At 38.4% G+C, this 27,746-nt stretch overlaps 1 protein-coding gene across 6 annotated transcripts in view; it reads left to right on the plus strand.

Moving 5' to 3' along the window:
- GRID1 (glutamate ionotropic receptor delta type subunit 1) overlaps nucleotides 1–27,392 on the plus strand; it is an 857,119-nt gene extending 829,727 nt beyond the window's left edge. For all 6 annotated transcript variants that reach the window (XM_038411443.2, XM_043519481.1, XM_043519478.1 and 3 more), the window contains one exon: nucleotides 25,212–27,392. In XM_038411443.2, coding sequence (XP_038267371.1) covers nucleotides 25,212–25,640 — 429 coding nt within the window. In that variant the 3' untranslated portion in view covers nucleotides 25,641–27,392. The remainder of the gene's footprint in view (nucleotides 1–25,211) is intronic.
- Nucleotides 27,393–27,746: the final 354 nt, after the last annotated feature.

Here is a 27,746-nt window from a genome sequence, read left to right on the forward strand (position 1 = left end):
ATTTTTTAAACATTGAGACACTTGCAGATTCTTACATTTTGAACAGATATTTGTTACAGGCAAGCTGTATCACTGCTGGAAAAGAATACAAAACCCATCAATTTCAATCTTAATTTCTAGGAGTATTACAATAATTGACACGCCTACCACACATAAACAATTGTGGCATATGGAATCTGAAAATATATGTTGCAGTCTGTAATGTTATCAAATATTTGTCACTAAGATTTCATTCTCTGTGTTCCCTCTTTACCCATTTTAATTCATCTGCAAAGTGTTCAGTGATAAACATCCATATCATGCTTGTGGGACAAACCTGTGAAGTCACTTGCACACAACTCCACGATGTATATTGCTGAAAGGGAGCCTTTTGATAATGGAAATTTTGTATCCATTTTGCTTAGCACAGTATAGCATTTGAAGAGCATACACAGTGAGGACAAAAAGCTTTGCCTATAAAGACAGATACATTTATATTTTTGATGCACGGCTTTAGCCTTTCCCTTAGTACACTATAGACCTCATCCCCACTAGAACTGTGGAGGGCTATGCCACAGTAAGGCCCATACCTTGTAAGGGAGCTCCACGCAGGGAGACCTCCTCACCTTTGCGGAATACCTTGCAGGATCATGGTCAAAGGTGGTAACTATTCAAAGTCCACTAATATTAGTCATATATGGGTGTGACATATTCTGGGTGTATTCTCCTTTCAATGCTCAGAGAGTCTACTGCATAAATCTGTGCAGACTTAAATGAGCATATACCCAAAAATCAGAGATAAAAACAGAAAAGGTAAAGTAAGTGATAGATAAGATCAGTCACTGATTTAATTCAACATATCCCAAGCTCTATTTTATTTCTATTTCCCATTCCTTGGGGAAAGATCTGTCTCTTATCTTTAATGTTCTGCTTTGTTTGCTCCTGCTTCACCTTATTTTCTTTTTCTTTTACTGTGTCTAATTGGAATTCTTACAGCTTTCATCATTCCCCATCCCACTTTTCTTAATCAGAAATACAATGCTTTAGGGTTTTACTGTTCTAAATTATGGCTGCCCTTAACTTTCTCTCTTGGAATGCTCAGGGTCTTATCATCCTCACATAAAAATCTCTAAAATACTTCAGTAGACTCAAAGAACAGATGGATGTATGGTACAGCTTTACTCCAGGAAGATCACTCATCTGTGGGAATAAGCAGATGTGTGAGAGTAAGTAGTTTCAAGTCTGAGCCAAAAGCACTTCCAGGGTAGGGGTAAACAAGACATATTAAACTAAGACAAGACACAGGAGAACAGGTCAAGAAAGTGAGGGTGTGTGTGGAGAGACTGGGAAAGAGAACAAGGAGAGTGGAGTCCTGCAAGAAGTTGGTTTTAATTTTAGTAGAGAGAGGGCACTGCATGGACAAAATGTGGGAGACTTTTCCAGATGTAGGTGGCAGAATGGATGAAGGCACAAAATTGAGAATGGGAGAAGGAGATGAAGGAATCAGTAATGAAAGGTCTTGGAGAAGTATAAGGAGCAGGCATGAGATAGAAGGAAATGAAAATAGTGATTATGTAAGGCCCTAAGAAGAGTACAAGGAGCTTGAATTTAATGACGTAAAATGCAGGAAGCCAGTAAAGTGGTTCAAGGAGCTGGCATAAAAAGGTCAGAGCAACCAGAGAGGAAGATGACTTTAGCAGGCACTCAGATACCATACTTCTCATTATTGTATAAATTCCCAGATGGATTAGGTAGAAGGAGCATTTTGGATGCACTAGAAGATGAAGTGAAAAATAGGACTGATGAAGAGGCGTAGATTCCTGTAGTCAAGGTGAGAAATGTCCACCAAGGATGCAAGTGCAAGTAGTTGGGATAGTGAAAAGAGAATATTCTGATAATGTTAAATAGAAAGATGTTTCAGAGTTATGAAGGGACAGGATATGGGGGAGGAGGAAAAAGAGTTGTCAAATATGATACCAGGGTTGCAGATGTGGGAACCAGGAAGGATAATGGAGTTGTTAGTGGAGTTGATTTCAGAAAGACTAAGTCTGAGGCTATCAATGCAGGTACCTACATATAATCATCAGCATTTCTATAGTGCCAATCACTATAAAGTATAAACACATGGATTACAGAAAACAGTGAAATCTGTCCCACTGGTGCAGTCTATATACCATCCAATTCTGTAGTTTAATTAACAGTTTCTAACTTTGAACACACTGCTGGATTTTTCTTCTCTTCTGCTTTTTGGAAGGCTTTGGCAAAGACTTGTGACTTGCAATGTGAGCTGAAAATGGTGAGAGTTAGATTTTTCTGGATCACCCTTGGAAGAGTGTTCCAGAGTCTTGTATGAGTGTAAGTACATACAAATGGTCATACTGGGTCAGAACAATGGTCCAGCTAGGCAGTATCCTGTCTTCTGACAGTGCCCAATGCCAGAGGCTTCAGTGGTAATGAACAGAAGAGGGCAATTATGAAGTGATCCATCTCCTGTCATCCAGTCCCAGCATCTGGCAATCACAGGCCTAGGGACCCTTTGTGCATGGCCACTGATGGACTTATCCTCCAAAAATGTATCTAATTCTTTTTTGAATTCAGTATTAGTTTTGGCCTTCACAACATACACTGGCAACGAGTTCCACAGGTTGACTATGCTAGGTGTGAAGAAGTACTTCCTTTTAAACCAGTAAAATAGAGTGAAAAATCCAAACTAATGACCACCTTGGACTTTCAGTTAGACTATTCTCTATCCCTTTTGAAAAACAGAGCAGTTGAAGAGGGTTAGTCTCTGGTTCCTTGAAGATTATACTTGGCTGTGCTAGCCATAGGGTACTGGGCAATGAGTTTCCCTGGCTTGTCAAACAAAAGAGGCAATCCTTCGGATAGTATGACCTTATTTGTAAATCAGTTTGTAAATCAGTTCTAGACACTTGTAGTGAATCCAGGATTAAATCAGTTCTTGTTGAAAAGCACTGGCATAACCTGAATGGTATGATCCACTCAGTAGATGGAACTCTACACCAACTCCTGCTTCTTTGTGAACTTTTTATCTTGGCCCAGGAAGAGGGAAATATTCTAAAGGTGACAAAAACCACTTTGGCTAATTCACCAGAGAACTGGATGGAGTCTTCTTCATACCTGGAGAGGGGAGAGACCACTTTTAGTAACTGTTGCAGTTTGTGCTTCCAGAGTCAGTACTGAGTCCAGCATGACCCAAAGGCTGTGTGTTATCTTGACTTCAACTGAGGATGAAGTACTGATATTTGCCAGTTCCTCAAAGCATTTTCCTCTTACATTTAGAATCCAATTGGTGTTTTCTGGGTCAGGTGAGGCTATTATTCTTCATGTACATTGGAGCAATCAAGTACTAAGATATTTAAATGGTATAAATTATTATAGAGAGAAGGTGGGTGAAGTAATATCTTTTAGTGAACAACTTCTGCTGGTGAGAGGGACAAGCTTTTGAGCTTTCACAAAGCTCTTCTTCAGGTTACCTTGTCTTTCTAATATCTGGGAACCAACATGGCTACAACACAGCATACATAAGTAATTAATGTACTGGTAACACAAACTGGTTTGTGGAAAGGAAGACTTGCCTATGATGATATTAGAAAAAAAATGTATTTGCACCACAATGCCAGAATCTTCCAGTAGGATGCACATTTATAGTCTATTAATGCTCAAAAGACATTTAGAACCATTTAAATGGCCTTAATTACTTCTAACTCTGGGGAAATTATATTTGATCTTCCTTCAGTGAGTAGATTTTCTAGAATTTATAGACAATCTCTTCTAACTTTGACTATATTTTCTGCAATGTATTGTTCCAATTATTTTCAGTGGCCAGTCCTCTTATCCTGGTCATGAATATCAGAGCACCTCCACAAGTCTTTGAATGCATCATAACTCGGCCCATTAAACAGAAGTGTGTATTTTGCACCAGTGATATTAGGCTGTTTCTTACTGATTCCACAATATTTTATATGTAATATTGTGGATACTAATATTTCCTTTAGAAGCTTTTTAGTCAGTAAAATGACTGAAAAATCCAAATTAATGACCATTTTGGACTTTAAACTAGATTATTCTCTGTCCCTTTTGAATAACTGAGCAAGTAATGTATTGGTCCCTGACCTCTGAAGTGTGTCTGTCAGTGTGGTCTACATTATAAATTAATTATTTAAATATATTGAAAACAGAGTCTCTCTCTCATAGTAAAAGAAATTCAGAAAATGAATAGTGTCTCTGTGATGGGGTCTCCAGGATGCGACCTGGCTTGTGGGACTGCTGAGCCCTCCAAACCCACCAACCTGGGTTGGCCCTCACACTGTGATGCTAATGTCAAATTGCAAACCCTTTAAATGGTATGCCTTTTACACAGACATACACAGGCATGGACACCCCCAACTTTGATACATGAATGATTTCCCAGTCGCTCATGAACCATCAACAGTGAGGCTGCAGTCAATTCCCCCCAGCTCCCCAGCCTCATACCCCAGAACTGTACTGTCTTGCACTGGTCAGAAGCCTGACCACTGTAAGTTCGTTATTTAGTTCACCACTTCTTCATAGGAAAGTGGACATGCACCAGCCTTTGTAACCTGAGCTGAGATTTCCTAAGCACTTTACACAAACTTACTTATAAGGATACAACATTAAAATATGTTTATTAAATACAGAAAGATAGCTTTTAAGTGATTATACGAGGTAGACATAATAGTCAAAGATAGTTAACTTGAGAAAATAAAAAGTAAACATGCTTGCTAAATCTTAAACTTTTAGTCTAACCAAGAGTTGAATCAAGCAGCTTTTCTCACCCTGACAGATGGCACAAGCAGGTTTCAGTTCCCCAATACACAGACTGAGCTCCCTTTCGAGCCTGGAACCAAACTTTCCTAGTTCAAAGCCTTTGTCTTCCAGATGTGTTCCCAGATGTTGAGATGGGTGGTATCGGGGGAGACAGGCCAAGTGATGATATAACTTTCCTTCTTTTATACTGTATTCCAGCTTCCTGGAAAGATCCTTGCTGTGACATGGGGATCAGGCAGTCCCCATCGGTCAAGCAGTCTCCATTGCATACGTGATCTCTCTGAGAAGTCTCTGGGATAGTGGATTCTTTTCTTGATGGGTGTTGATGGGCTATTGATACTGTCTGGCTGTTGCTGGCTACTCCTTTGTTGTAACTGAAAGGCTGGTTGTGGGTGTTCCCAACTTCACAACATATTTCAGTAACACATATAGCAATACTTCATAACTTCACATACAATGATAGTACATACAATCAAAAGGATATTAATGTTCAACAGATCAAGACTTTTGAAATGATACCTGAGAAGGTGTACTTTCTACAAAAATACCATAATATCATCACAGTGGTGAATATAGTGGTTCCAGGGTGCTAATTTTAGGTACAGAGGGGCAGAGCATCCCAAGTCCAGTAACTTTTTAGTACAATTGCTGCTCATGTCTTTCAGAAGCTCAACAAACGAATATAATTTGGGTCAGTCAATTTGTGAGGGCTTTCCCACAACACCGAGTCTTGGCTATTTTTCGATTTATTTGACAGTCTGAAAGATGGTTTCCAAATGCTCATTGTCATGACCCAACATGGCTGCTAACTGTAATAGACTTAGCAGGCTCCATCAATACTTTATCAGCTATGTCTTTTTGCCCTCAGCTATCCCCCCAGAAGAACAATTCTCTTGTGCTATCCTCAAAGTCATCAAGCCATTGTAGCCCCCCCCCTTTTCCATATCAAATGTTACACTGTAGAATAACTAAAACTTTGAAACTAAGAAGAATAAAAAAGTCAACCATTGAAATCCTGTAAAATTCTCTGTGTGTGCGATCTAATCACAGAAAACAAATTATGTGACATCTTCACATTAAGGAGAATTAGCAACTTTAGATTAATCATTGACTTTATTCAACTATTTATGGAATGATTCCTTAGCCAAGAACTGAAATGTATTGCATCACTTATAAAAGATAAGATTGACACATTGGCCATTAAGCCACATCTTGCCACTATTACAACTTGCTCATCAAATTCCTCTTTCGATCTTTCCTTATCTAGAATGAAGTGGACTATAAAACATAAATGTATTTTATCTGAAGAGACTGGAACATGACACAAATCACAGTTATAATGCTGGTGTACATGGAACCTTAATTTCCTGCTAGCTAGGAAATTGCGTCATTTTCATCTTACTCAATTGCAGTTAGATATTTCATCATCTCTCTCCTTTAAGGACGCTAAAGATCTTTCATACCATATATTTACAATTCTTTAACTATCACAGTGTGAATTAAAGCTGCTTGGCTTATAATTTCTCAACTTTTTAATCAGCCAGTGTAAAATCATTCTACCGATCAGTCTTTTTCTTTCTCCTGTCCTCAGTGTTCTCCTTCTCCTCTATTTTTCAAATTAAGGAGGCCAACATCTAATGCTCTGTCCACAGCAGGAAGAGAATTGTACTAACTGACTCATATATTTGTAACAGCATCATGTCATCATTACTGCTTTCACTCTGTTTTCAACAAAATAACTTCAATAGATACTATCGAAACCCCACAAGTCATCACTCTGCAAATCTTTCTAACTGTGCAGGATTGAGGAAGGTGATGAAATTGCCCTGAAATAGTCACAGGTAATTTGGTCTGTGGAGAGGGGATAACAAAAAACAACAACCAATCTCTCTGGACTGGGATGCACAACCTTATATCTTCTGCCTTAAATTTCCCTATAGTGCATAATATATCTGTGCTGGATGAGGACACACCTATTTTAACCTACCTCAAAAAATCTGCACTTACAGCTTTAGCTCTTTCTGTTTGGAATTGGTAACCTGAAACCCACTGTATCTCAGAAATAGAAATATGAGATTATTAACATGATCATAATGGGTCAAAGATGATTACTGCTGAGAATTCTAATCAGGATCAAGTTTACCTCGCTTCAGATCTCCAACAAGATATTATTTCATAGTCCCTGGCACATTTTCCATATGGTGTCAGCCAACTTTTTAGTTATTAAAGGTTCTTATACTTACACCAATTTTTCTCTTTCTTTATTCTTTCCTTTTTTTACCTTTCTTTTCTTCTCCACTTATCTTCTTTCTGCTGCTATCTTTTTTCCCTGACTATTTGATTCCCCCTTGGGACAGTTATTTCTGATGGTAAAAGAAAACACAAGATCATTGAACTGACATTTTATTTTCCCTTCATTGTATGTTCTTTATATTTTATGTTGTTTTTTAAATTATTTTTATGTATTTTGACATGTCTGAAATCTTTGTACATTTTTTGTTCAGTTACATATAAATGATCATTTGTTTGTACAACTGTATCTACTCTACTTTTTCTAAGAATAAATAAAGCTTTTTGAGGGGGAAATTTAAATAATACAAACATTGGCAAAATAGTGCATTGTAATGCCACCCAGAAAACACAGGTTTAAGACTAACTATGAACATAAGAACTGGCAAACTTCACTTAACTAGCAGCTTTAAACCAGCAATGAAGTTTCAGAAGCAACCATCAGTCACTCTAGGCTGCAAGGCTTCATGCTATTATATGACAAAACACAAAGCTTGAGGGAAGAGGTACAGAAAAAAAGAAGAGAAAAAATATCTGTACTCTCCCTTGTACAGATATTGATAAAAACTGAGAAATTATGAGTTAAACAGCCTTAATTCACTCCTTACTGATTACTTGAACAATTGCAATATAAATGGTCTGAAAACTTACCTCTTTTCTGAGCAGAACCAGATATTCTGCAATACCTAGTCACAACAAATGGGCTGATCAAAAGCCCATTGAAGTCAATGGGAATCTCACCACTGACCACAATGGTCTTTGAATTGTGCCCTAAGTGAATTGAGGATGGCATGTCATTCTTTTGTTTGCTGACACTGGGACCAGAACTATGCCAGCTACTGTGATATTTAAATATGTTTGTTGCTAGCTCAGTACCACTAAGGTTTTCCTGTCCTTTGGGGGCAGCAGTTTCTTGTCTGAGAACCATATTAGGAAATCTTGCTATAAGAGTCCTAGAGGGATAGTCTAGACTAGAACATGATTTAGCAGCATGTTTCTTAGGAAAAAAAAATCCCTGAACAAAAGTGAGCATAAAACAAGTCCCCTTGGAGTGCGAGGCATGCTGTTAGAAAGAACACCATTTAAAGTCTCAGTTCAGCAAACAACTTGAGTATGTGCTTAACTTTAATTACAGTGTGTTCCCATTGAAGTCAGTGGGGTTAATTATGTGATTAAAGTTTGGCATGTGCTTAAGTATCTTGCTGAACTTGGGGTTGTAGCTAGTTAGACTCTTGACACTGTGCGTTCAAGGCCTTTTTTTTTTTGTTACATTTTATCTCAGCTCACAGTGGTATTTCCAAGTTGATTGTTTTGACAGTGAATGTTCAATGATAATTAAAACATATATTTGAATCAGAATTAAAAAATGAAATGTAACAGTGTTCCCCCACATTGAGGTTTGTAAAGCCTGAGGTCTTGATCCAACAAATCATATAAGCACATATTTAATTTTAAGTGCATGAGTAGAATCTTGATTCTGCTTCCATTCAAATCAATGGAAAGGCTCCCATTAACTTTAATGATGGAAGATCAAGCCTTAGGTTCTTTGAAGTCAGCCTGGATTAATCATGTACTGAAAGTTATGCATGTGCTGCAGTGTTTTGCTGGATTGGGGCATAATTACTTTCTGGCAAAAAAAAATGTTATAGTGTAACACATTTTTAACGTAAATACCTTGGGTATTTTAAAAGCTATTGACAGCAGATTACTAAGAGCCACTTAGAAAGTATTCAGGCCTGAAAGGTTGTTTTTGAAAACAACATATTTAGAGTTATAGCTCACTCCCACCAAAAAACAAAATTATTTCCTAATTCTATTATTATCGTGACCATTAAATTTCACAAGCATCACCACTAGTAAGAATAATTATATTATACCCGTATATAATTATATACAACTATAAAATTATATAGATCTCAACTTACTTTCCAGTATCTGAGGTAAGTTATTTTTCCCTATCCTAAACACACAGAAATACTGAGGAATCTCAAATATTAACATGTCATAATTGTTGGTAAAAGTTGACATATAGGGCCTGATCTTCACAAATTCAACACCTGCAACTGCAGCCAGGTTTCTGAAAGAGCTCAGCCCCCATTTAGGCACTAAAATAAGGACCAGATTTTGAGAAGTGTTCAGCACCCAGCAGCTCCCATTGCAACTTTCAGTGTGTTGAGCTTTTTGAAAATCTGTTGGTGCCTAAATGGTAGCAGAGCAGTTTCCGGATGGTGCGTGCTGAGCACTTCTGAAAATCTAGCTTTTACTGGAGACCACTATGGACGTTAGGCTAGATTGCCCAGTTCACTGAGATCGATTTGCACTGCATAAGATCAAAGTGACTTACAAGAACTCTGAGATCGCTAGTGAAGTATTCCACATGTGCCGGGAAACTCTCCATGGGCATAAAGCTGGTGGAAGAGATTCCTCTGTGACCTCTGCCAGCTGCCTTCAATGCTCCCGGCATAATGGGCAAAAGGGGGTGTTTCAGCGGTGGGGCCTGGACAGGATGGAGAGGGTAAGGGGTATGACAGAGCATGGCTCTGCTATGCCAGCTCCTTCACTGGTGCAAGTCAGGATGTACAGGTACAGCCCTAACAGAATGCAGAATCAAGCCCTTTATATGTCAACATCCAATGGTTTAGGACATAACCCAAGGCCCCCTGAAGACAATGGAAAGACTCCAATTAATTTCAATGTGTTCTGGATCAGACCCTTAGTGAATTTAAATATCAGAGTGATGAAGGGGTTACAGAGAGCCAATCAACCTATCTAATCACACTGCAGTTTTAGATCGTCTATGTATTGCCTCAAGAAAATAGGCTTTATTGTAGCATGTGACGCTGGCTGCAATGAGACTATCTTGCTAGAATATGATATACTGTCACTAAAACAAACACCAACATTAGACATATGGCAGAAAATGTTTGTTAAAAAGAGTAGAATATTAAGTATACTATTAGCATCACTATTTTGATCCATTTTTTCTCCCTGTTCTTCTTTCCCTTTCCTATCTGGAGATGGCCAATGAGGTGAGGCTGGGCCTCAGAACTATGGTGAGATTTTATAAAAAAACACATACCAATATTTGATTTATTGTTGAAAGTGCCTGCACAGTTTAGCCCTTGCTAACTTTCTCATCTTCACCTCCTGAAAGCCCCCTTGATCCTAACCTTCCTATTGCTGCAAATGCCTTTAGCTACTGTATACATAATGTGAACATAGTAGCTGTTTTCTCAACATGCAACTCACTCTCTCGCTCCCAAATAGTCCCTTTCAAAAGATATTGGCATGCTCATAAAACACTACTCATTTGATGCTGCATATTCCTGTTGCTCGTGCTGGAAAATGCTTCCATGCACCCTCCTTTTGTGCTGTTTATTTTAACCTCTTGAAGCCTGTGGACTTGTCATATGCCCAATCATTCTTTTTTTATTAGGTTTGATAAGGACTCAGAAGCCTGGTTGCCTCAGCATGAGGCTTAAAGGCCTTCTATAGCAGTAACAAATGAGTGCTATGAGGCTTCCTTCCTTCCATTTTCTTGGGTTCGACTCTACCATTAGCAACAAAGACCATCAAATATGCTACAGTTACTGTAGTTAGATAATGAGGTGTGGTGTTGAAATTCTGCAAATGGCCATGGGGCATTAGCATGTTCACCAGCAATCACCTCGTTTGTGATGTACTTCCCACATGTACTGTATGTTCTGCATGTTTATTAACACAGCACCATACAATATGGATGTTTGTTGATACAGAGACAGATATAAAAAATGGAGCTGGATCTTCAGTGGTTTCAACTGGCAGAACTTCATTGGCTTATTGGCGTTACATTGATTTATACCAGTTGAAGATCTGGTATGGTACTTACAGTTTATGGGACTGATCCTACAAACACTGTATGAATAATCTTCAGGACCAGGCCCTCATGACAAAGGGCTAGATGGCAGCAGACAAGGTGGGAAGGTGAAGAGAGGGATATGGATTGCACAAAGTAAGGTCATGAAATTACCTGCTTTTGTAGTGTAGACATTATGTCCATTCTACCTTATTGGTAATTTTTTAAAACTCTTTATTTCTCTTTAAAATTATTTGTATTAATTTTGGTACAGGAGTGGGAATCAACACTGGAAATGTAAAAAGAACAGGAGTACTTGTGGCACCTTAGAGACTAAAAAATTTATTTCAGCATAAGCTTTCATGAACTAAAACCCACTTTATCAGATGCATGCAGTGGAAAATACAGTAGGAAGATATATATATATACACACACACACAGAGAGAACATGAAACAATGGGTGTTATCATACACACTATAACGAGACTGATCAGTTAAGGTGAGCTATTACCAGCAGGAGAGAAAAAAAACAACCTTTTCTGGTGATAATCAAGATGAGCCATTTCCAGCAGTTGACAAGAACGTGTGAAGAACAGTAGGTGGGAAAAATAAACATGGGGAAATAGATTTACTTTGTGTAATGATACATCCACTCCCAGTCTTTATTCAAGCCTGATTTAGTGGTGTCCAGTTTGTAAATTAATTCCAATTCAGCAGTCTCTCATTGGAGTCTGTTTTTGAAGTTTTTTTGTTGTAATATTGCGACTTTTAGATCTTAATCGAGTGACCAAGGAGATTGAAGTGTTCTCTGACTGGTTTTTTGAACGTTATAATTCTTGACATCTGATTTGGGTCCATTTATTCTTTTACGCAGAGATTGTCCGGTTTGGCCAATGTACATGGCAGAGGGGCATTGCTGGCACATGATGGCATATATGACATTGATAGATGTGCAGGTGAACGAGCCTCTGATAGTGTGACTGATGTGATTAGGCCCTATGATGGTGTCCTCTGAATAGATAGGTGGACACAGTTGGCAACAGGCTTTGTTGCAAGGCTAGGTTCCTGGGTTAGTGTTTTTGTTGTGTGGTGTGTGGTTGCTGGTGAGTATTTGCTTCAGGTTGGGGGGCTGTCTCGCAAGCAAGGACTGGCCTGTCTCCCAAGATCTGTGAGAGTGATTGGGTCATCCTTCAGGACAGGTTGTAGATCCTTGATGATGCGCTGGAGAGGTTTTAGTTGGGGGCTAAAGGTGATGGCTAGTGGTGTTCTGTTACTTTGTTTGTTGGGCCTGTCCTGTAGTAGGTGACTTCTGGGTACTCTTCTGGCTCTGTCAATCTGTTTCTTCACTTCAGCAGGTGGGTATTGTAGTTTTAAGAATGCTTGATAGAGATCTTGTAGGTGTTTGTCTCTGTCTGAGGGGTTAGAGCAAATGCGGTTGTATGCTGTAGACAATGGATCATATGGTGTGGTCTTGATGAAAGCTGGAGGCATGTCGGTAACTATAGCAGTCAGTAGGTTTCCAGAATAGGGTGGTGTTTATGTGACCATCGCTTATTAGCACTGTAGTGTCCAGAAAGTGGATCTCTTGTGTGGACTGGTCCAGGCTGAGGTTGATGGTGGGATGAAAATTGTTGAAATCATGGTGGAATTCGTAAAGGGCTTCTTTTCCATGGGTTCGGATGATGAAGATGTCATCAATGTAGCACAAGTAGAGTAGGGGCATTAGGGGATGAAGCGGAGAAAGGTTGTTCTAAGTCAGCCATAAAAATGTTGGCATACTGTGGGGCCATGCTCAAGAAACTCCCAAAAAAAGCACAAGAGCAAATCCGCACAGACACACCCTTAGAACTCCGAGCAGGGGTATTCTATCTGCTACGCAAGATCCATAAACCTGGAAATCCTGGACGCCTCATCATCTCAGGCATTGGCACCTTGACAGCAGGATTGTCTGGGTATGTATACTGCCTTCCTCAGACTGCCCCCACACTGCCTTTGAGACACCACTGACTTCCTGAGGACACTAGAGTCAATCTGTGATCTTCCTGAAAACACCATCCTAGCCACTATGGATGTAGAAGCCATCTACACCAACATTCCACACAAAGATGGACTACAAGCTGTCAGGAACAGTATCCCCAATAATGTCACGGCAAACCTGGTGGCTGAACTTTGTGACTTTGTCCTCACCCATAACTATTTCACATTTGGGGACAATGTATGCCTTCAAATCAGCGGCACTGTTATGGGTACCCACATGAACCCACAGTATGCCAACATTTTTATGGCTGACTTAGAACAACGCTTCCTCAGCTCTCGTCCCCTAATGCCCTACTCTACTTGCACTACATTGATGACATCTTCATCATCTGGACCCATGGAAAAGAAGCCCTTGAGGAATTCCACCATGATTTCAACAATTTTCATCCCACCATGAACCTCAGCCATACCCGTCCACACAAGAGATTCACTTCCTGGACACTACAGTGCTAATAAGTGATGGTCACATAAACCCCACCCTATACTGGAAACTTCCTGACTGCTATACTTACCTACACGCCTCCAGCTTTCATCCAGACCACACCACACGATCCATGGTCTACAGCATAGAACCGCATTTGCTCTAACCCCTCAGACAGAGACAAACACCTACAAGATCTCTATCAAGCATTCTTAAAACTACAATACCCAACTGCTGAAATGAAGAAACAGATTGACAGAGCCAGAAGAGTACCCAGAAGTCACCTACTACAGGACAGGCTCAACAAAGAAAATAACAGAATGCCACTAGCCATCACCTTCAGCCCCCAACTAAAACCTCTCCAACTCTTCATCAAGGATCTACAACCTATCCTGAAGGATGACCCATCACTCTCACAGATCTTGCGAGACAGGCCAGTCCTTGCTTGCGAGACAGCCCCCCAACCTGAAGCAAATACTCACCCGCAACCACACACCACACAACAGAACCACTAACCCAGGAACCTATCCTTGCAACAAAGCTCATTGCCAACTGCGTCCTATCTATTCAGGGGACACCTTCATAGGGCCTAATCACATCAGTCACACTATCAGAGGCTCGTTCACCTGCACGTCTATCAATGTGATATATGCCATCATGTGCCAGCAATGCCCCTCTGCCATGTACATTGGCCAAACCGGACAATCTCTGCGTAAAAGAATAAATGGACCCAAATCAGATGTCAAGAATTATAACGTTCAAAAAACCAGTCAGAGAACACTTCAATCTCCTTGGTCACTCGATTAAGATCTAAAACTCCAGTGAGAGACTGCTGAACTGGAATTAATTTGCAAACTGGACACCATTAAATTAGGCTTGAATAAAGACTGGGAGTGGATGTATCATTACACAAAGTAAAACTATTTCCCCATGTTTATTTTTCCCACCTACTGTTCCTCATGCATTCTTGTCAACTGCTGGAAATGGCCCATCTTGATTATCACCAGAAAAGGTTGGGTTTTTTTGTTTGTTTGTTTTTTTCTCTCCTGCTGCTTTTCTCACCTTAACTGATCAGTCTTGTTATAGTGTGTATGATAACACCCATTGTTTCATGTTCTCTGTGTATCTAATAGTCATTTTTTTTTTTTTTTTTTTATCTTTTTTTTTTTTTTTTTTATATCTATATCTTCCTACTATATCTTCCCTGCATGCATCTGATGAAATGGGTTTTAGCACATGAAGTTTATGCTGAAATATATGTTAGTCTCTTAGGTGCCACAAGTACTCCTGTTCTTTTTTGCGGATACAGACTAACACGGCTGATACTCTGAAAACTGGAAATGTAGTTGAAAGAAAAGACACTTGCACTGACTACCTCTTGCCAGCATCCTTTTGCTCATTATGTTTCCTATCCTTTGAGTTAGAAGTGAAGAGTAATATCAATTTCTTTTATGTGAAGTAAGGTGTACTGTTTCTGCTATTTAATTAAGCAAACCGATTCCAAATGAATCAAGTCATCTCTACCAAATAACTTCAGCTGAAGCTTTTGTATTCTGTGAAGATGTTGACATGTGTTGAAATATTTATATTGCCAACTCATCTAATTTCTTTTTCCTTTCAATTGGATCAGAGTCCAGTGGACAATGTCAGTCTTTCTGAGATTTTCTTGTTTAGTTAATTACTATTTTAAAATACATAGTATTGTTTCCACTTATCTGAACAGAAGATTGTGGAAGACTGCTACCAGAAACCAGGATGTGAGTGGTCTGGCTTGGTGATCACCTCTGTGTTCAGGAACCAGAGACCAATAGGCAGGTCTGAATCAGGAGCCAGGTGTCAGAGCCAAAAGTTGAAGCCAGGATCAGACAGGAAACAGGAGCCAAGAGTCAATGCTGAGTCAGAAGCCAAAGAACTGTACTCTAGGATCAGAGCCAGAGCAATCAGAAACAGGGCAACAGGGTTCAGGGACTGGAATAAGGCTAAGGGCAAGAGCCAGGAACAGGATGGGGTCCAAGTTAGGAATCTGAGATGAGACCACGAGTGAGGTAGCATACACAGCAAGGTCTGAAGCAGCCTTCAAGCCAGGATCCACCTTTTGGCACAGACAACTTCCTGTGTTTTGTAACTGAATAGTGCACCTGGCCCAATCAGGGACTCTGGAGCTCCTCCAGTCAGGTCCCTATGGGTGGTACCTTTAATGGAATGTAAGGCCTGAGGGCTCCCAATGCTCCAGTCACTGGTAGAGACACTGGGTAGTGGGGTGGCTTCAGCAGTGGTGGTGGGGGGGGCAGGTTCAGGACCTGCGGATCCTCACAACAAGTTGGATTGCAGAACTCGGTCTATTTATAAAGGCAGACTTGAGGTACATCTCTAGTCAGATTTAATAAAATATAATAGTATTCAAATCAGCATCCAGCAGAATACATGCAAAACACAGAAAATTTTATGTAACATTAAGTGCTATTTGACTAGGTCACTTGCCTGAGGTAAATTAACAACAGCAAACATACATCACTGTGTCAGTTTCCACATCTGTGCATATCACATATTGGACTAATGAAACCCTAGAATAATGAGAGTGGAAACTAATTTATATTTAAATTATTATTTGCATTAGCCTCATATAACATAACACATCAGGGTTTTTCCCCCTTAAAATATACCGAATTACATATATCATTCCTGTTTTTTCTTGAGCAGACCAATTATTAGCTCCATTTTTTACCTCTCTCTGAGCCTGATGGAATGAAATTGATTATGGCTTTGCAAATGCATTACATGAAGTCAAAAGTAATAGTGAATGTAGTGAATTCAGGATTTCAAAATGACTCCTATTTGTCATATATACACATGGGTTGTCCTCCATTCACTTCTCTGCAACCACATGCTTAAAAAGTTCATGTCTGATAAAAAGAATACCTGGAATTTGTAGTGGTTGGGGATTGATTTCAATGTTGGCTAATTGGAGTTGAACCAGTAATATAGCCTATGGATACTAGAGCATGAAAAACTGCCTCTAAGATTTTTGTATTTTTTAAACAGGCTGTCCAGCAGGGCTTAAAAGTTTCTCGGAGTTCATTTTTCACTTATCTGGATATTTATGTGTGTGCCATCACTCTGAGTGTGTCTCAACCATTAATACCTTTATTTTTCATGACCTTGTGAGCTAAGGATATTATCATCCCTGCTTTACAGCTAAGGAACAGACAGATTGGCATATGATTTGGTCAAGGTCACACAGGAAATGTGACAGAAATGGGGATTTAACGCAGATGTCATGAGTCCGAGTTCACTGCCATGACCACAGAATCATCCTTGCTTGTTTTTATTATATTTCTTTTACACAATGCGAGTTTCATATTTTTTTTATTCTTTTTGGCCAAACCTCAAGTATCATTCTTCCATATATTTCAAGTGGCATTCTTCCATACATTTCATATATGTATATATATAGAGAGAGAGAGAAAGAGAAATTGGTCCATGAATGATGATTGAGAGTCTGTCTACACTTGAAATGCTACAGTAGCACAGCTGCAGTTCTTCCATAGGCGGAGGTAATCCACCTCCCTGAGAGGCAGTAGCTAGGTCAACAAAAAAGTTCTTCCATTGTGTAGCGCTGTCTACACAAGGGGTTAAATGGACTGACTACATCACTCAGGGGGTTTGGGTTTTTCACACCGCTAGTGATGTAACTGTGTCAACCTAACTTTTAGTGTAGACCAGGCAAGAAAATTGTACCGTGAACAGACCATGCATACCTCAGGTATATTAAGAACTGCATTAACATCACTTTAATACTCGAGGCAGAGATGGCTGCATGTGACCTAGAGATGTCAATACACCCATCATAGTCCCTCAGGGTATGTGCATGTTGTTTTTCTAAATTTTTATTGTTTGATACTCAGGGACCTTCCTCTCCACCCTTCAGTCCAGTGTGGTTCTGTTAACATACGTTTAGTGTAGGCATTCTTTATCATAGTATTAGTTATGTAATCCATCACCTGACCGTTCACCATTCTTGGGTTCATCTGCTTTTGACTTGTCCAAAACAGCTTCACTAACCTGGTCAAGGGGATTCCACTGAACTCATTGATAAGGTCTGAGGAGAAGGGGTAGAATAAAGAAGAGGTGTTAGTTTCCTTAAAGAAAAGATTCTCACCTAAAAGCCCTTCCTCAAGGAATCTCCGGCCTTCAGCCATGCTGCTAAGAACTTAGACATTTTATTACCTGTGTTCAGAAGGTCTTGGATACCCTTCTAGACATCCTTCACTCAACAACTCTTCTCTGAAAGTCAATGAGGCATTGCTAATGACTGCTAATGTCAATTAACAAAAAGTATCCAAGGTAATTCCCATGTTTGTCCAAACGCTCTCCAAACACTCATTTAAAAAAAAAAACTGAAAAAAACAAAACAAAAAAAAATGTTTATATCTGCACACCTACATAAAGAGTATTGCATATTACTTCTTAAAACTTGCATATTACATGGTGGTTAATGATCACAATCTCTCTCAAAATAAAAATGATACCCAAGTTATCCGGGTAGAGAGTCTTAGTTAATTGTAGTGGCTTCATAGAGGGTTAGTTGTTCAAGGAATTTCCTGAGGGCAGCTTTCAGTTCTCTGTAGGAGCGATCATAGCTGTGTACTTTGTCAGTCAGGGTACCAATAGCCATAGTCACAGGACCATTTTCATGATCAAGTTCTTAAAATATTCAGAAATCTGCCTTTCCCTTTCCCTCTTCTAGCTCAATTTACTGGGGGAACGAATGAAATTCAAATTATTTTAGTTAGGGTTGGTCCTGCTTGAGCAGGGGGTTGGCTTAGATGACCTCCTGAGTCTCTTCCAACCCTAATCTTCTATGAAAGATAATTTGCTTACCCAGCAGAAATGGGTGGTTAGTTGTTTTTCTCAGTCAGGAGGAGTACAGGCACTTATATTCATCCTCCATATACATATGTGTTTTGCTCCATTTCACTGATCATTCTCTTCAGATAACCTTCAAGGAATGTAATAATAATAGTAATAAAAATAATGAAAGAGAATGTATTGAGACAGTAAAAGAAAATGACATTATATGGTTGACATTAATGGCACTTAAAAAAGTGTGAGAGCACACATTTTATCTGATAGTGTGTAAGTATGGACACAGCTATACATAAATAATACACATATACCTATGGAATACATACATTGATAGAAATATACACCAGTATAGATATTACATAAATGTATACAATATGAATGAATATACCGTTTACATATTAACTGCAAAAATCTGCAGTAATGTCAATGACCCAGCCTCCAAACAGTCAAGTCTGGAGAGGTTTATTCACCTTTGGGAGTGAAATGAGTGGAGATAGTCAGAAATATGTGGGTAGAACAGAAACAAAGCTTCCAGACTAGTAACCAGACTTAAAGTCCCAGTGTGCAACACAGTTCTGTGTTCAAAATCTCCAGCCAAACTGCTTCTCTGTCCTTTGCTCTTCCCAGCATAACTGATGACTCCTATGCCTCTCTATCCTGTCTGAAACCAATTAAAAGTCCCTTTGTAATGGCATCATTATAGCAAGCCGCAGACAGGAGCTGAGTTGCTTACTCACATCTATTCAGACATGGTCTCTTGCAATGAGCCATACCATTAATTCTGCTGCACAGCCTCAGTTCAGATAATTAGTTCAATAAAGTTATTGAGCAGCAATTATTAACTATTATTATTTATCTTCCTTATTGCAATAGTGCCTGGAGGCCAATCAGGTTGTGCCACCATTTTGTGAGGCACTTTACAAATATATAATTAAATAGGCCCAAAGACTCTTTTTGACTTTTGCTACACTATAGAATTGCACAATTAAAAATCACAAAGCATCAAGAGATGCAAAAGTTAAGGATCCAGTGGTGATGTTAACCCACCATATGGCCTGTACATTTTATGGTAAACATAGAAAGATATAAAGTGTAATACAAAAAGCTTCATATTTGACAAGAATTACAAAAAAGGGAAAATGGCCGGATTAAAGCACCTGGAATCTTAACTTTTGCATTCCCTCGTTTTCACTGTTTGAATTATAAGATTACTATTTCATTAACTCATTTTTCTCTATTTAATGTCCTAGGTAATCCTTAAAGAAAAAAGAGACAGCAATTAGTTCTGATTAAGCTTATAGTTTACAAGTTCTGTTGACTTTATTAGTGGAGCCTGTACTTTCCTTAAACCTCATTGCAGCTGCGGTTTTGGGGAACTTTGTTTCTCCATGAAAGCAGCACTGTCTTGCTGGGGCTTTTAGCAGGGCTGTGATTTGGGGAACTTCAGATTCTACAGAACTTGGATGGCTGTGCTTGGAAGCTGAGGAGTTGTATAGGAATAGGAATGCTTTGCTGGAGGATTTAAGAGCTCTGCAGGAGCTGGCTGGAGTCCTGTGCAGTTTAAAAAGCACACTTCTCTACAACCCCAGATTAGCAAATTAGCACATGCTTAAATCCATCCCTATTCAGTAAAGCATGTAGGTACTTGCTTAACATTGATTTTAATGGGACGTAGGCATGTGTCTAAGTGCATCGCTGAACAGGGATTGTTTGAAGAATTTGGCCTCAGCTGCACATATGTGCCCAGTCTCTCTGTCCTCCAGTCGTAACTTAGTTATTATTTACAGAAATTGTCTGCTGTGCCAGCTCAGGCTCATGGCCTTAAATGCTCGTAACTTTATCTTAAAGTTTTTTAAAAAAATGGCAAATCACCCATTCTCACTGATAACTTTTCACATGCCAATTTTCAAGTTTGATTATTCAGCCATTTTTCAGTTATTTTTCTGCAGGGAAAAAGAAGGTGAGCAGAGCTTAAAAAATAGGAAAAATGTGTCATCTCATCTCAAAGAGGCAGAACCAGTTTTCATTAAACTTTCCACACAAAACATTTTTTACTTTAGAATGGAGATAAAGGGTGAAATTCTGGCCCACTGAAGCCAGTGGCAAAACTCCCATTGATTTCAATAGGGCCAGGATTTCACACCTAACACAGAATTTCTCAGAGTTTTTGAGTGAATGAAATGGCCGAAAAGAAGGGTGTTCATTTATAGTTATACAATAATCTGGGCACCTATATAAAAATGACATTGTGCCTGATCCTTCCTCCTTGAAATCAATGTGAACATCTGCAAAATTAAAAACAAATGAGTTGCAAACATGCAAGGACTTATCTATTCACAGTTTCGGAAAAGAGCCTTCAAAAGAGATGTATTATACACTATGTCAAAAAGGTAACCAATCTCGTACTCTCAGACCAGTTGGAGACATGATTTCCAGACTATATCATCACAATAGTTCCTTGGCCTTAAAATGTCTGAATTGAATCTCCTCTACTGAGAATGCCCTGTCTGTAGCCTTTTCATGTTTATATCTTAAAAGAGCTACGATGAATATATCACAAGGAATAATTTATGTGTTGACGTTCACCTCTTTTTCTGTTTGTGAGAAGATCACAGAAGTTTTGAATTTATTCATAATTCTAGATTAGTCACAATTTTGTTTTTGCTCTTCAAATAGCTCATAGCCTGTTTGTTGCAAGTATTAGAATTAGGACTGTCAAGCGATTACAAAAATTAATCATGATTAATCTCAGTATTAAACAATAATAGAATACCATTTATTTAAATATTTTAGATGTTTTCTACATTTTAAAATATATTGATTTCAATTACAACACAGAATACAGTAATAAAGTGTACAGTGCTCACTTCATATTTATTTTTATTACAAATATTAGCACTGTAAAAAACAAAAGAAATAGTATTTTTCAGTTCACCTAATACAAGTACTGTAGTGCAATCTCTTTATCAAGACAGTTGAATTTACAAATGTAGAATTATGTACAAAAAATAACTGCACTCAAAAATAAAACAATGTCAAACTTTAAAGCCCACAAGTCCACTCAGTCCTTCTTCTTGTTAAGCCGATCACTCAGACAAACAAGTTTGTTTACATTTGCAGAAATAATGCTCCTTGCTTCTTGTTCACAATGTCACCTGAAAGTGAGAATAGGCATTCGAATGGCACTGTTGCAGCTGTCATTGCAAGGTATTTACATGCCAGATGCACTTAAGATTCATATGTCCCTCCTGCTTCATCCACCATTCCAGAGGACGTGCGTCCATGCTGATGACAGGCTTTGCTCAACAACAATTCAAAGCAGTGCAGATCAACACATGTTCATTTTCATAATCTGAGTTAGATGCCACCAGCAGAAGGCTGATTTTCTTTTTTGGTGGTTTGGCCTCTGTAATTTCTGCATCGGAGTGTTGCTCTTTTAAGACTTCTGAAAGCATGCTCCACACTCATCCTTCTCAGATTTTGGAAGGCGCTTCAGATTCTTAAACCTTGGGTCAAATGCTCTAGCTATCTTTAGAAATCTTACATTGATATCTTCTTTGTGTTTTGTCAAATATGTAGCAAAAGTGTTCTTAAAATGAATAACATGTGCTGAGTCATCATCCGAGACTATTATGACATGAAATATATGGCAGAATGTGGGTAAAACAGAGCTGGAGACATACAATTCTCCCCAAGGAGTTTAGTCAAAAATGTAATTAACACGTTATTTTTTTAAAGAGCATCATCAGTATGGAAGCATGTCCTCTGGAATGGTGGCCAAAGCATGAAGGAGCATATGAACATTTAGCATATCTGGCACATAAATATCTTGGAATGCGGGTTACAAAAGTCCCATGCAAACACCTGTTCTCACTTTCTGGTGACATTGTAAATAAGATGTAAATGTGAACAAACTTGTTTGTCTTAGCAATTGGCTGATCAACAAATAGGACTGAATGGACTTGTAGGCTCTAAAGTTTTACATTGTTTTGTTTTTGAGTGCAGTTATGTAACAAAAAAAATCTACATTTGCAAGTTGCATTTTCATGATAGAGATTGCACTACAGTACTTGAATGAGGTGAACTGGAAAATACTATTTCTTTTGCTTATCATTTTTACAGTGCAAATATTTGAAATAAAAAAAATATAAAATGAGCAGTGTACACTCCATATAATGTGATGTAATTGAAATCATATATTTGAAAATGTAGAAAAACATCCACAGATATTTAATAAATTTTAATTGGTATTCTATTAACAGTGTGATTAATATTGCGATTAATCATGATTAATTTTTGTAATCACAATTAATTTTTTTGAGTTAATTGCATGAATTAACTGTGGTTAATCAACAGCCCTAATTAGAACTTCACCATTTTCACCCTACTGGTTCATTATCTCAATCATATTATTTCTGTTCCTGACTCAGGTAACAAAGCAGGACAGAATTAAATTATGAATATTGCAATAAAAATACCAGTAATCAATGTTGGTGTATATTTTTGCTTAACATTAGTTTTACATTTTACAAGATCACTAGCAGAAATCAAGAGAACATGAACATATCATGAACACAGTAAAAATTCACAAAAAGAAAAGGAGTACTTGTGGCACCTTAGAGACTAACAAATGTATTTGAATCTGAACACATATTCAGGGAAAAAGTTTCCAGCATTCTTTCCACTCTAATTTTGCAGCTGATTAGAGCAACAACAGTGGTCCCTCAAATACCCAAGCCCTCAGCTCTTTACACCCAAATCAGCAACCACTTGCAAGTACTCCCTCAAGTGAATAGGAGTCCAGGGTTGCTCATGAAGAATTGGTGTAATAAGCTCTCTGTAGTTACCACAGCCATGCAGGTAGTTCATCATATGTTGAATTAGATAAAGCTTGCAAGTGCCCTTCACTGGTAGACCCAGGTAGGATGTGTAGGTTCTAATGAAAACACCTTAGCCACTTTAAGTACATCATTTGCTCAATATAAACAGCCAGGCTAATGACTCTATCTTTTCCCCTCAAGTCTATTTTTTCAAGGTTTTTCTAAATTGACAAACTAGTGGTGCATTACAGTGCTTCCTTTGAGACTTTGTATTACAAATCCTTTGGATACCCAGCTACTGTGTGTGTGTGAGAGAGAACATATAATAGGTTAGAGCTAATGTGTTGTCTACCTTCATGAATGAAAAGAATGATAATTCAAGTGTGGAAGTCATTAAAAGGGCTTCTACACTACTAAAAATGCAATAGACCTCTTATTAAATGTAAGTAGGGTACATTCTATTTTTGTCTTTAAAGTATCTTTTCTAATTTTCTATTATTTTTTCTTAATTTGGGAATGGATGACATATATAAATGATTTGGCAAAAAAGATTTTTTTTCCTGGTGATGAGTTTGTGGTGTATCAGGCTTCACTGTTACTTTTCTAGGAGCAGCTATAAGAGTTTGGCATGCCAGAAATGTGCTCCTATTAAAAAAATGAATGGAAGTCATTAGGAGACCTTCCATTGATGTCAAAGGGCTTTGGATCAGTTCCAAGCCTTTAGCCTTTAAATAAGCAAAACTCCCAATAGATTCAATGGGAGTTTAGACCGAGCTAGGCTTAGAGGTTTGACGCCAGCAATGTGTTCTGATCTTCAGGCCTTTGGGGGACCAGCAAGTCAGTTATTAAATAGTACTGAAAAGTGGAGATTGACCCAAGTCACAGAGTTAGTATTTGACAATTTTTGGAATCCAGGGTTTTGATTTGACCTCATTGCTAATTAAAAGATGGAGATACAGACAGTTGGCAGCTGATGACTGAAGAACTATTGTGTAATTGGATCAGATTCTCTAGTTCAGCTGAACTTTGCTTGGCACAGGACCATAGGGAAAATGTGGGCTAGAGCCAGTTTTACATCCCCTCATTCCCAGGGTCACTGAGGACTAGGTTATTCTTTGGCATTCAACAGAGAAGCTCAGAAGCTATTCTACCTAGCACCCAGCCACCCACAGCCCTGTGAGACTGTTTCACCAGCCAGGAAATCCTCTAGATGCAGATCACATACATGGAAGTACTCAACTTTGGAACTAAGTCCTTCCTTTGTTCTGACACAGGCCATATTTGTCAACCTTCAGGTCATATTGTGTCTGTTATCTATTTTGTTCAGGACTAAAACTGGGGGAAATAAAATAGATGAGTGTGCACATCCAAGCTTCTCCAAAAAAATAACCTCCATGTGAATCAACAAAAAAATGAATGAATGAGCTGCTGCTCCAAGTAGATCACATGAACCTCCTGAGCATGGCTCACCATTGGTAGGGCTTGAATATGCCCAGTAGGCTTCTTGGGCTGGGCTCCTTCTTGACTCGTGAAAGTATGTGATTGTATCTCCCAACTGCTTCCCAAAATGAGCCATCACTCAGTATGTTGTACAGTTTTATGATCCTCCTCTCTTTTCTGATATGAGAAATGAAATATTTAACAATGTTGATATTTAGGTTGTCATCAATGAGCATCTGAGTTCATCTCACTGAAATAAATAGGGCAGTTCACACCTCCCAGCCAGCACTGTTGTTCCAGGCTCTCTGACATCTCTGTATCGATTACACTCCATTCACATTTGGGAGGTGGGATTTCTTCATAACCATAACAGCTAGAAACTCATTCTTTGCTCCAGAATGAAAACTGAGGTTCTGGCAGACAAGATTGTAGCTCGAGGAAGGTGCTGATGTGACATTCCACTGTGTATGGGGGGAACCAGAGCTCTGGTTTTGCCTCAAAGAGGGAGTGGTTTAAGGGGTTCAGTTGTAGATTGTCACTGAGTTGACTTTTTTTTTTTGGTATGTGTTTTTAAGACTGAACTGTTATTGGTACCTAGAGCTTTTAGCTTAGCAAATCAAATTAAGTGAATGAATATACAATGGCTCCCACCACATAGTGTGGGGAGAGGGAGAGATTTTTGTTTGAACTGATTCAATTGTTTTTACCTCAATAGGATAAAGAAGTAAATCTGGAGCAGGTCCACAGACGTATGAACAGTTTAATTGATGAAGACATAGCTCACAAGCAAATCTCTCCAGCGTCCATTGAAATCTCAGCCTTGGAGATTGGTGGCATGCAGCCAAGTCAGACCCTGGAGCCAGTACGTGAATACCAGAACACACAACTTTCTGTTACCACCTTTTTACCAGATCAGACAAGTCATGGTGCCAGCAGGACACTCACAACTGCCTCTGGTAGTAACCTGCCATTGCCCCTTAGCAGCTCAGCCACCATGCCCTCTATACAGTGTAAACACAGATCGCCAAATGGAGGACTGTTTCGTCAAAGCCCCGTGAAAACACCTATCCCGATGTCATTTCAGTCTGTGCCAGGGGGAGTCATTCCAGAAGCCATGGAGCCTTCCCATGGAACATCCATATAATGAAAACAAACAAAAAAACAACCAGCAGAGCTTTTTAATACAATCTGAAACAAAAATAAAAACTTTTACATTTTTCTTGTACATATCTGTAAATAATGAAAGAATGAAGTGGGGTAAAAGTGTATTTTGAATATTCCCAATTTTCAAAGTCAGTAAAAAAAACAAAAAAAAAACAAAAAAACAAAAACAAAAAAATGTATGAATGACTTTGTAAATTTTGTTCTATATGAATAAAAAGGCAAACTACTTGTGATCGTTCTCAAGTGCCAAAGAAGACCTGTTGCTGGGATTGAGGGCAGTTAAACAAAATATCATGGATTTCAACCCTTATTCCTTATTTGTTCTGTTTTTATTTTACTATTTTTGTTTTTAAAGCAGTAAAGTTATCCATTTGTTGCTGTAAAAGTTTACTCTCCTCAGCACTCTCTTCTTCTCGGTACCCTATTTCATAGCCATGGTAGCAGTTCGCTTGAAAATCTAACTGCAGATATTAGCAAAGCAGTAATATATGTTTTAAACCTGAATTATAACTATAAATAAGCAAACAATAAACAAAACAACTGAACTGTTTCCTTCTAACAGGGATTAAATTTCCACACAGTTTCTAAGTTGAAGCACAGGTTTACTGAATTGTGTTTTATGTGCATACTGTGTGGCTTTTTCCTTATGTGTTCGTTTTTATACACACATATATATAAATATATAATATATATATATGATCTATGTATATTATATATATATATATATAATATTTGATAAATAAGGTTATGGATAAGGCTATTAAGCAAAACCTGCAATCAGCTCTTTTTTGTTTCTTGCGTGCACAAATTAAAGTGGAATGGAACCAATGACTTAAAGGAATAAAACAAGGCAAAGCTTTATTTGATAAAAAAAAAAGGAGTACTTGTGGCACCTTAGAGACTAACAAATTTATTTGAGCATAAGCTTTCGTGAGCTACAGCTACAGCTGTAGCTGTAGCTCACGAAAGCTTATGCTCAAATAAATTTGTTAGTCTCTAAGGTGCCACAAGTACTCCTTTTCTTTTTGCGAATACAGACTAACACAGCTGCTATTCTGAACCTTTATTTGATAGTGAGGCAATGATCAAGTTACAGTGACTATAGCCCTATGGTATGATTTCTTTCTTTTATGTTTCAAGGACTACTGTATAATGGAGGCAGCATTCTCTGTTAAAGTCATATCTCTGAATGACTAGGCTAAATTCATTACTATAAGCACAGCTTCTGTTTTTTTCCATTGATTTATTTAAAGAAACATTTAATGGTTATGTCCATAATTGGCTATCAAATGCCTTTTTTTTTTGCTGTGAAACTCAATCAATGGAAAAAGATGGAGTAACACATATAGCTAGCTTAATGTCTTGTCTGAGAACATTACCAGTTCAGTTTAATATGAACATTTCAAAACCATTGTTTCCTTCCCAGGTAACTAGGTTTTTTTCTTCCTTTCTGATGCTCCTGGGCAAACATTGGCTTTCAGAATTTGAGTAATTTAGTAACCTCTCAAATGTGTCACAATAGCAAGGTTGTTATTTCCATGCATAGTTGGATTTGTTCACTTTATTAGAACATGATCATTTGGAAAATGCAGTATCACTGGGTGCAGCAAAATCACTGCCTACATTAAGGACACAAATAAGTGACTGAACAAAAGTAAAAATGCATACATATCTCCAAGAGGAAGCAGACAGTGTGGGTTATGCATTTGGAGAAATAAAAAGTTGAATTTATTGTCTGGTATACTGGCTTGCATAGTTACTCAACTAGTTATGGGGTGATAACTTTCCAAGAATTGTTTTCTTTAGAAAAGCCCTGCATTAAATGATTAAGCAAAGTAGAAAAACTACCCAAGGGAAAAAGTGTACTTACCACACTACTTTTTAACTAAGGAATGTTGACAATTTGCTGATAGATGTATTCCAGTAGTGATTAATTCCAGCATCTCCAGTCAAGCTGCCTCCTGACGTAGACAATAACATTCTGCAATCTGGCCAAGTTGTATTTCCTGCTTAAAACTAATTAAAAATAGACAATAATAATGTTTGTCACTGGGTTTTCATCAGTGATAGATTTGGTCCATTTAGA

This window comes from Dermochelys coriacea, chromosome 7 (assembly GCF_009764565.3).
Source record: "Dermochelys coriacea isolate rDerCor1 chromosome 7, rDerCor1.pri.v4, whole genome shotgun sequence".
Taxonomy (NCBI): Eukaryota; Metazoa; Chordata; order Testudines; family Dermochelyidae; genus Dermochelys; species Dermochelys coriacea.